Here is a 10368-nt window from a genome sequence, read left to right as displayed (position 1 = left end):
GGTCTACGTCCAGCACAGCCGCTGCCCTCGGGCTCCCACTCAGCCGGGCTCCATGTGGGTCGCAGGCCGGATGGCCACACGCTGCACCTGCTGGGCTTTGAGCGTGGCACTCATTCCTGCTATTGTTCACAGGATGGGGTGATGTTTCTGACTTCTCTCCGGTGTGGGGCGGGCAGTGGGGAGCTATCCAGAGAGCCCCACCTGCCTGGCCCACTGATCCGAGGCGAGGATATGCCTACCCCTTTCTGTGTTCCCATGACAGGTCTGGGCACCTGTTGTCCAGGGGACACTGAAGGTGGGACTTGGGCCAGGACCCTGGGCTTCCATGTGCCCTCCACAACCACCTACGTTCTGCTACTTTGTCATCTGTCATCTTGTTGCCATTTTCTCGTTCTTTGCCCCCATTTTATGGTGTACACGTCGTCGCTGCCCTTCCCCTACGCCGACACGCACACGTCTTCGCTGTTGAACTTTAAAACTGGAGGCACCGTGTGGCCTTCCCACTGTAGGTTGGTTTGTTTTCTTTTCCAGAAATGGGTGTGCGGACCCTAAACAGCATATAGAGTTGTCAGGTCTGGAGAAGAACGAGGTTGGGAACTTGAAGTTGCAGTAACCAAGCCTGAGGATGCACATGTGGACCACAAGGTAGAATTTAGAGCCCAGTAATAAACTGGTTCTTCTAGGGTCAGTTCATTGTCAACAAGGGCGCCAAGACCTTTAAAAAAAAACAACAGTGCTGAGATAGCTAGAGAGCCACATGGAAAGGGATGAGTTTGGACCCTTACCTTAAAAATACACAAAAGTTAATTCAGAATGGATCAAAGACCTAACATAAGCACGAAAACTACAAAACTGTTAGAAAGAAATGTAGGTGTAAACCTCTGTGACCTTGGACGATGCTACGACAGAAGCAACAAGCAAAGCCAGAGGTGCCTTGCACGTTGGCAAATTAAAAACATTTGTGCCAAAAGGGCACTCAAGAAAGTGAAAAGACTGAGAGAGAAAATTTGCAATTCACAGATGTGACAAGGGTCTAGGATTCGGAACGAGAAAGAGCAACTACAGTTCAACCGCAACGCCCCGGGAGGTGGTGGGCCGAGGACATCCCTGGCCCACAAGCACCCGACAGGAGCTTAGCACCACGGGTCTCAAGCAAACGCAGACACCCTGACAGGGGCTGCAGGTGCAGCGCAGGAACCGAAACGGCCGTGACTGTGGTGGGAATGTGACTGGGGCAGCTGCCTCCCGCAACAGACCAGCAGTTTTTCAGTCAGCCAGAGTCACCAGGGGCACGAGTTCCACTCCTAGATGTCCACTGAAGAGAAGTGAAACAGGTGTCCGCGCAGAAATTTGCACACGTGTTTCTAACAGCACTATTCCCAGTGGCCAGGAAGCGGGGAGACCCACAGGTGATGCTGAGGACTGGGAAACTCGGGCGGCCCGTCCTTACCACACAGTATTGGCACCATAAAAGGGCACGAGTCTCACACGAATGAACCCTGTCAACATGACGACCCGTGAGAGGACTCAGGAACAAGAGACCACGCGCCGTGTGATTCGATGTCCGTGCCAGCAGGGCGCAGGCCGGTGATGAAATGCCCACCTGGGGCTGGAGGCCCTGGTGGTGAAAGGCCATGAACAGTGTCACTGAGCCAAGGGGCACATTTCGTGTTACGCAGTTTTACCTGCTAAGAAATTAAACCACAACCTGTAAATTATGCAACTTACACTAACACAAGTAAAGAGGATTCAAGCAGGTCACGCGGCCACAGCCTCACTGCAGGTCCCGGGGTCTCTGCCCCCTCATCAGCCACGTGGGGAAGGGGCACCAGGCTGAGCTGCACTCCAGGGACGGAGTCTGCTGGTGGCGGCACAGGGCCGAGGAGCCTGGTGCGCGCAGCCGTCGGGACTCCTAGCAAGTGCGCCCCCGTCCTCTCCCCAGGCACCAGGGCAGGGCTCGCCCTCCTCGCCCTAAGACTGCCCAGGGCCGTCAGCTCATTCGGTCAGGACGGCCGCTGGTCAGTGGGGTCCAGAGGAGCACAGAGCCACACCCGCTGTTTCAACAGGACGATTTCCCATAGAGACGGGCGACAGGTGACGCCTTCAGGAAGCAGCTGGTGTCCTGTGAGGGACCAGGGAGACATTCACATGATGAGAATCTGGAAAGCTGCCAAGAGACCCTGGCACCGGAGACCCAGACCTCCGGGCCGCTTGGAAGCCACGGCGGGGCACCGGGAGGCTGGTCTGGCGCCTTGAGCCAGCTGGGCCGCCGGGGTGAAGGCCATGGGTCTTGAGGGACAGTCCAGACCTGGACCAAAGGCCTCCCACACCCTCGCCCACTCAGGTAAGACTGCACATGGCAACCAGCACAGCCTGACCCTTCAGTCCTGACAGGGCTGAGCCCTGGCTCCTCGGGCGCCCGGATCCTCCTCCGGAGAAGGGGCCCGGGGACAGGAGTCCTCCTGTGCACCTGCAGCTCGGCCCGTGACCCCTAACAACACCTTGAAATGATGGGGACAGCAGGAGGGAGAAGAAAGGGGCTCACGCAGTCTGCTGCCCTGAGCTTCGAGGCGGCTTCCACATGCCCTGGAACCTCCCCCACCACAGCTGCCTCCTCGTGGCATCGAGCACCCAGTGTCCACGGGCCCCTCCAGAGAGGGCCTGCTGGGCTCCCAGGGGACAGGCAGCAGGGACTGCTGGGTCCTGGGCTGCAACCAGGAAGCGCCCACCTGAGCGTGGACTTCAGAGAGGCCTCTGACAGCTGAGGAGTGGGCTGGGCTGGGGGCTCCTCCTGGGGCTGAGTGTCAGGTCAGGTGACAACTGGCAGGGGCCCTGTACGGGGACAGTGAGACACGCGGGCTGGGTGGACGGTGGGCTCCAGGCTGGAAAGCCCTCAGCCCTCACGCAGCTGAAATGAACAACAGGGACAGGAAACGCAGTTAGACCACAGGCTTCCCTACCACACAGTTTCTGTCATCTGACAGTCCTGGTTTTTTCCACTCTTCACATACCAGCCAAACGATCACTGCTGAACAACTCAGGAAACAGAAACTCTGAGAAATGAGAACTGTCCTAGAGAGGGAGGGGCCCTGAGCACTGTCCCAGCCTCGGCTCCCACACTGCTCAGGTCTCTGCCGCAGGACCCTTCCACTATCCTCGCCCGCGACCTCACCCGGAGCCAGAGATGATCAAGGAGGAACACGAGGTGGCCTTCCTGGGGGCTCCCCAGAACTCAAGGCCCGTGATGTCCACCGTGGTCAACATCCAGAATGAGACCGCGGTGCCTGACCACATCGTCTGGTCCCTGTTCAACGCGCTCTTCTTCAACACCTGCTGCCTGGGCTTCGTGGCTTTCGCCTACTCCGTGAAGGTGGGTGTGTGGAGGAGTTTCTCCAGAAAGTGTGTGGGAGCCCCCAGGGGTCTCCTGCCCAGATCACCCTTGGGATTGGGGAGCCATGGTGTGTGTGCATGTGTGTGTGCTGGTCATGATGAGGGTGCACGGGGTGTCTGGGGATGGCAGGTGAGCCTTGGCCCCCAGGACTTCAGGTGGCCCTTACTGACCACAGCAGAGATTACATTCCTCAGACTCACCACGTGGCCCCAAGGCTCTGTCAGAAAGAACACAGAGCAACGTGCCTCAGAGGGCTGGGCAACCTCCTATGCACTGGGAGGTCACCAGCTGGATTCCTACTCAACGTACCTGCCTGGTTTCCAGTTTAGCTCCTAGTAGGGGGCCTGCCGGAGGCAGCCAGTAGGTGTTTCTCACATCAGTGTCTCTCTCTGTCTCTGAAATCATTAAGAACATATTTTTTCTCTATTAGTTTTTAGAGAGGAAGGGAGAGAGAGAGAGAGAAACATCGATGAGAGAGAACATCGATTGGCCGCCTCCTGCCTGGCCCCCACTGGGGATCGGGCCCACAACCTGGGCATGTGCCCTGACCAGGAATCCAACCGGTGACCTTTTGGTGCATGGGTCGACACTCAACCACACACCGGTTGGGCAGGAACATATTTTTTATATGCTGGCATGTGGCATAGCATTTAGGAAAAAAAAAAAAAAAAGATCAGAGACTCTGAAACCCTGATCACTGGTGGGGCCAGAGGCCAGCAGAGGGGCCAGGGCAGGGGGGAGAGGAGCCCTGGGACCCTGGAGAGGCTGAGAGCCTGAGGGAGGGGCCACCTGGCCCTGTCCTGCTCAGGCTCCAGGGAACAGGGAGGGGAGGGTCCCTGATCTGGCTGAGGGTGGGTGGAGGCTGGTCTGGGCAGGGACCAGCCAGGGAGGACCTGGGTCATAGCTCCTGGCTCTCCCCAGGACCGGCTCCAGGCCCCCCTCACCATCTCTTCTCCCCCAGTCTAGGGACCGGAAGATGGTGGGAGACGTGATTGGGGCCCAGAGCTACGCATCCACCGCCAAGTGCCTGAACATCTGGGCCCTGGTCTTGGGCCTCCTTGTGAGCATCGGATTTATCGTTCTTCTGGTGTTTCTGATGCCGATAATCATCGCTTTAATCGAGAAAGCCCAGACGCCTGAAGTAGGCAACTACTAGTCATTGTCCCGGGCAGGTGACCAAGTCCTCCCCACCCACTGCTGCCCCGCCCCAGGCACACACCCATTTATTCAGCTCTTTGTACAGACACACCTGTCTGCAACTGAAGTCAATAAAGTGCTCCCGTGTGTGACAACGGAGACATTTCTTGGGCAGGGGCACTGCCCAGCCCCAGCCTGTCCCTGAGACAGCCCGCCTCCTTCCTTGTCCACCTGCTTGCTGCTCTGAGTGGGGCCCGACAATTTCTCAGATGTTCCTGGTTTCTGGCCTCCCTGTGGGACCAACAGCTGGACCAGGGTTCTAGGAGGGGGGTCTCTCCTTCTCAATGTCTGAGCCCTGAGCCAAGGGCTCTGGCCCAAAGGACAAGCCTCCCTGATTCCGGGCTGCCTGGAGCCGCTGCCAGTGCCCAGGAAGGGGCCCCCAGCTGCTGCGCACCCGCAGGCTTTGGGGGTGAGCCTGTGCCAGGGCCCGAGATGCACATGGGGATGGGCCTTCCTCAGCTTGACCCCTCGTGCCCTGCACTGTCACCCTGGAGAGGCTGGAGAAGTGCAGGTGGCCACAGGCTGCTGTCCGGGAGGTGAACCATCTCTACACCAGCCTTGCCCTTGGGGGAGCTGGGCTGCCTGGTCCAGCTGTGGGTGAGGTCGGTCCTGCTGGCTCTGGTCTGTGGTGACAGCTCTTCCTGCTGGGTTCTCCGTCCAGTCCTGGCACCCAGGAGGGTTGACAATTCAACTCCCCCCACCTCCTTTATGACGACCCCTGCAGCACCCTAACTCCTGGGCCAAAGGAGAGTTGTGCTTTGTCTGTGGCGGGCGATGCCTTGCACAAGAGCAGCCCTGTTCCTGGGGGTCCCACGTCAGAGCAGGAGGGGCTCAGGCCCAGGGAAGATGGTCCCGCAGGACAGGAGGCTGGCAGATCCGCTCCTCTTGGTTGGGGAAGGATTTGTTCTGGGCGGGACAGGCGAAGTGGTGCGGCCAGGTGACCACGACCCCAGCCCCGGTGCGCAGGGCGGGTGTTACATCCCTGCCGGACAGCGTTTAGGAAGGGGGCTCAGCACTGTAACTTGGGACGAAGGTGCTGCTAGGTGGGAGACCCTCTCGTGCAGACAGCAAAGGATCTCGGGTTCTGGAAAATGTACATGGACGCAGAGGCTTCTCGCAGACGCAAGTGCAGGCCAGTTGGAAAGTCCTGGGTGCTGACCGCCGGGCGCGCGAAGATCAGCATTGAGCACCCTGAGCCCCGGGAACCGCACCAGCAGCTCCGGCTGGGGTGTGAGTGGACCAGGCGCCCCCAGTCACCAACGTGGGGGTTGCAAAAAGGGGGGCTGGAGGCCTGCCTGAGCAAGGTTGAGAGAGTCGTGCTCCGAGCTGCAGGGTAGGAGGGCGGGGCCTTGCCGGCGGGGCGTGGCCGGGAATGGCTGGGAGCCAAAAGCAGGTGTGGCCTGTGGCGGCGGACCACCGGATTGGCTAGCGAGGAGCAGGCTGATGAGCGGGAAATCCTGGCCGGAAAAGGCGGGGAGCCAGTGGGCCGTGGGGAGAACGGTGTGGGCGTGGCCGAATGCCTAGGGACCCCCGGGAGGGCGGGGCCGGGCTGGGCGGAGCGCCGAGTCCGTGGGCCGGGTCGTGTGGGCGGGTCGACCAGGTGGGCGTGGCTCTGAAGTGGGAGGGGCGAGGACTCACGGAGAGGTGGGGGCCTAACAGGTGTTTTTCCAGCCGCCCTCAAGAAAGCCTGTACTCTGAGCTTTGCCTGGACTGAGACCTGAAGGCCCACCGGGAGGTAGGACGAGGGGGAGATGACAGCCAGACCATGGCCAGCGCGGGTCACGTCCTGAGGCGTGGCGAGTGCAGAGAGCAGGACAGATGTGCTCCTGCAAGGATGTTCAGACCATGTGCGGCTCCAATCAGGGTCTGGGGCCTTCTTGCAATATGACACGTGCACCGAGGAGCGGGGTCCCTGGGGTTCAGCAGCACAGGGTGGGTCCACAGCACCCGGCCGGCCCGGGTGTGCTCCGCATAAGGAGTCCCCGGGTTGACAGTTTCCACTCTCTGAGGCCAGCGCCAGACTGCTCGACCAGAGCGTGTTCTTTTCAGTAGGAGTAGCGAGGCCGCGACAACAATAAGTGTTTCCTGACATCGACTGGATGGAAAGGAGCCGGAGGCGGATGCACGGGGCGTCCTGTAATTAACTCAAAGGGCGAGAACTCATGGGCCCAGAAGGGCTGGATCTGAGATTTGGGCCACGGAGTTTGGAGGGTCTGTATAAATTTTGCCACCTGAACCTCAATAATACGCTTAGTGCATTCGCCTACACCTGAGAACTGACGGGGGAATGCAGTGACAAGGTAAAATTACCCAAACAGCACAGACCTGGTGAGCACCTGACCAGTAACATGGGGTCCTGGACCCCTATGCGGTTCCCAAGGGTTTCCCGGTGGGATAATCTCTCTAACAGAACTTCAGCCACAGAAGAGGCCATCACCTGTCCACAGGAAAAGATTCCTTCCAGTGAGGGCACATGCCAACCATGACTAAATGACATCGATGTCCATGAGACGGGGACCTGTGTGAAATCGATCTGCCAGACCTCCAGTGGTCCGTGAGGCGATCTGCAATGTCCAGGGCCGAGTGCACCGGCTTCCCTGAGATGTACTTTGCACAGGTGGGTGGTGAGGTCAGTGCTTTTACCCGGCCTTGTTACTCTGTCCCCCCACTGCTGACTCTCGGACCCTCTCCCGTCGTGGACTGTGGTCAGTGCTCAGACAGTAGTCAGGATGGACACCTGGAGTCTCCGGGTCGATGGGGTTGTGACTTGGTCTGAAGCACAGGTTTCTGTTTTCATCACACCACCAACTGGAGTTAAATTCTTGTTTTCCTTTCTGGAGCCAGGTCTTGGGGCCTCTGCACAGTTTACTAGATTATCCTCTGGAGATGTACCCTCTGGCCGATGACAGAGGTGGGACAGCTGCTGGCTCCTTACGGGCAGCATTCCTAGCACCATGTCACATGGTGATCTCGCCCAGTGTCCAGGGAGTGGCGTTCAGGATGTCCCGGGACCTTAAAAATCGTGGACGTGGCAGGTAAAGGTGCAGCGTCCGTGGTCCCTGAGCACACAAGTCCCTTTTACTCTGTGTCCACGGGAGGCAGGAGCCCTGTGGCGTCTACAGCTTTCCACAATCATGAGCGACTGAAGGCAGATCACTGTCAGCAGGGAGCTGGGCAAGTTTAGCCCTTGGTCAAACTACAGCCAATGGAGCATATAATGCAGCCAGCTGTGGGCGATGGGTCCCTGTGAAGCAGCCTAGGAGCCGCGTGGGTGTGGGAGGAGAGAAGGGTGACTGGATGGAGGCACTACCATTCAGAGTGTCGTGTGAGGAGTAGTTGACAGAGGCCCTGTCAGCAAGTATGGTGCCTCACTGAAGGCCAAGGTGTGTTGAGAATCCAGGAGGGCCTGGGGTCCTTGAACAATTTCCTCTGTAGTCGGTACCAAAAGGGCAGTGATCATAAAGGCTCTAAGGTGGAGAGGACTGGGTGGTGAGTGTGGTGGTGGTCTGGCAGAGTTGTGCAGTGGGCAGCAGGGTATGGGGAGAGGGGCCGAGAAACAGGCCTGTGGCACCAGTGGGCAAACAGCTGGTGGGCAGAAGAGCAGGAGCAGAGCTGGTGGGTGTGGCCATATGGTGGGCACCAGTGGTCCAGTGTAGGCCAAGAGACAAATGGGAGGGATGGGATGGCGCAGAGTGCCCATACGGAGACGGATGGAAAGTATGGGCCCAATCAAGTTTGGTCGGGGGGCGGGCAAAGAGGTGGGAGGAGCCAGGTGGGTTGTTCTGCTCAGGCCTGACTAGAGCTGCCCCAGCGCCCTCGGGAGAGCATGTTCTCTGGCTTTTCCTGGAGAGAGACCCGGAGGAGGGCCGGTGGGCGTGACCGAGTTTCTGGGCGTGGCCGGACGGGCGGGTTTCCGAATGAGAGGCGCCTGATGGGGGGAGCGAAGGAGGAGGGGGCAGGTGGGCGGGTCGGTTCTTCTGTGGGGCAATGAGGGGGGAGGAGGAGGCAGGCTGAGGGTGACCTAGGCGGGCTCTTCCCCCAGCACCCTAGGGACAACCTGTTCTCTTCTGGCTTTTCCTGCAGTGAGACCTGGAGGAGGACCGGGAGGCGGGACCAGGGGGAAATGCCTCTCCTGACCGCCCAGCGCGGGCCGGGTCCTGAGCTTCGGGGGACAGAGAGCAGGGCAGATGTGCTCCACCAGGAGGGTGTCCTGGCCGCTCCTGGCTGCGGACCGGCCCTTCCTGACCTCTGGACGGATAGCCCGGGGCAGTGGTGTGGGTGGGCTGTCTCAGGGGCAGCCTGGGACTCTCAGCTGGACCCCCTCCCCAGGAAAAACACAGCCTTGTCCCACACACGTCCTTTATTGAGTTCCATTGTAGACACGGGTGTTTAAACAGCTGTGAAAGGGTGACAGCCTCCGGTGGGCAGCTGCTAGTAACCTCCTGGAAGGCGATTCACTAAAGGACCACAATAACGATGACTGTGATGACTGTGCCAATTATGACCAGGAGGCCCAAGACCAGGGCCCAGATGTTCAGGCACTTGGCGGTGGATCCATAGGTCTGGGCCCCAATCACGTCTCCCACCATCTTCCGGTCCCTAGACTGGGGGAGAAGAGATGGTGAGGGGCATCTGGAGCCGGTCCTGGGGAGAGCCAGGAGCTAAGACCCAGGACCGCCCTGGCTGGTCCCTGCCCAGACCAGCCTCCACTGCTGCTGAGCCAGATATGAGACCCTCCCCTCCCTGTTCCCCGGAGAATGAGCAGGACAGGGCCAGGTGGCCCCTCCCTCACACTCAGCCTCTCCAGGGGTCCCAGACTCCTCTCCCCTGCCCTGGCCCCTCTGCTGGCCTCGGGCCCCATCAGGGTCAGGGTGTGCAGAGCACTCTGTTCTACCCCACAGAGCCTGGAGCCACATGGGGAGTCTGAGGAATGTAACTTCTGGTGTGGTCAGTAGGGAATTGCTTGGAGCCCAGCCATCCCCATGCACCTCAGACCGCCTCATAAGAACCTGCCTCTCCCACCCCCACCAACACACACAAGCCTTGGCTCCCCAATCCCAAGTGCCTCTGGAGTCCTCTGCGGGCTAACACGCAATTTGGAGAAGCCCCCACGCACACACCCACCTTCACGGAGTAGGCGAAGGCCACGAAGCCCAGGCAGCAGGTGTTGAAGAAGATCGTGTTGAACAGGGACCAGACGATGTGGTCGGGCACTGCAGTCTCAGGCTGGATGTTGATCACGGTCGTCCTCTCTTGCCTCGAGCTCTGGGGACCCCCCAGCACAGACACCTCATGTTCCTCCTTGAGCACCTCATACGATGCAGGTTCTCTGGTGTGGGCGCCAGAGAAGAAGGGCTGGCAGTTGTGGTCCATGGTGTGAAAGCAGAGGAGAAATTGTGCAGATCCCGGGATCGAGTTGGATGCTCCCTTTCCTTGTTAGTTTCATTTTCCTCAAAGGTTTTATTTTGGCTGTGGTCCTGGAGTGCGTCACGATTGTGGGAGAGTCAAGTTGCACAGAAGCCCAGCAGAGGAGGGCTGAGGGCCTGGGTGGGGTCTTCCTGTCTCTGTCTCTCTACTCAGGCCTTGTCCAGCTACCCAAGTCCCTCCTGAAGCAACACACCTACAAACATGACTGTTCTGCTGAACTCTCCCCTGGGACCTCTCCTAAGATTCTGGCCTGGAAAAGAGAGTTACAGATGCCTTCAGACACAGACCCAGCCCATGCCCTCCAACCCAGGGGCATCCAGCACCTCCCCCTCCCCTCTCCACACAGCATGAAT

At 59.3% G+C, this 10368-nt stretch overlaps 2 protein-coding genes across 2 annotated transcripts; one reads left to right on the top strand and one right to left on the bottom strand.

Annotated features, from left to right (window-relative positions):
• The first annotated feature begins 3154 nt into the window (after positions 1-3154).
• LOC118643152 (interferon-induced transmembrane protein 1-like) lies at positions 3155-4964 on the top strand. The gene is made up of 2 exons (XM_036281058.1): positions 3155-3370; positions 4353-4964. The coding sequence occupies exons 1-2, from the start codon at positions 3185-3187 to the stop codon at positions 4545-4547; spliced, it is 381 nt and encodes a 126-aa protein (XP_036136951.1). The 5' UTR covers positions 3155-3184; the 3' UTR covers positions 4548-4964.
• Positions 4965-8933: 3969 nt separating this feature from the next.
• Positions 8934-10025, bottom strand: LOC118643148 (interferon-induced transmembrane protein 3-like). Its single transcript, XM_036281055.1, has 2 exons — positions 9713-10025; positions 8934-9192 (listed from the first exon to the last, which is right to left on the bottom strand). The coding sequence occupies exons 1-2, from the start codon at positions 9959-9961 to the stop codon at positions 9046-9048; spliced, it is 396 nt and encodes a 131-aa protein (XP_036136948.1). The 5' UTR covers positions 9962-10025; the 3' UTR covers positions 8934-9045.
• Between the last annotated feature and the right edge of the window lie 343 nt (positions 10026-10368).

This window comes from Molossus molossus, unplaced genomic scaffold (genome assembly GCF_014108415.1).
Source record: "Molossus molossus isolate mMolMol1 unplaced genomic scaffold, mMolMol1.p scaffold_m16_p_31, whole genome shotgun sequence".
NCBI lineage: Eukaryota > Metazoa > Chordata > Mammalia > Chiroptera > Molossidae > Molossus > Molossus molossus.
The sequence above is the reverse complement of the archived record's forward strand: the minus strand, read 5'-3'. Positions and strand labels throughout refer to the sequence as shown.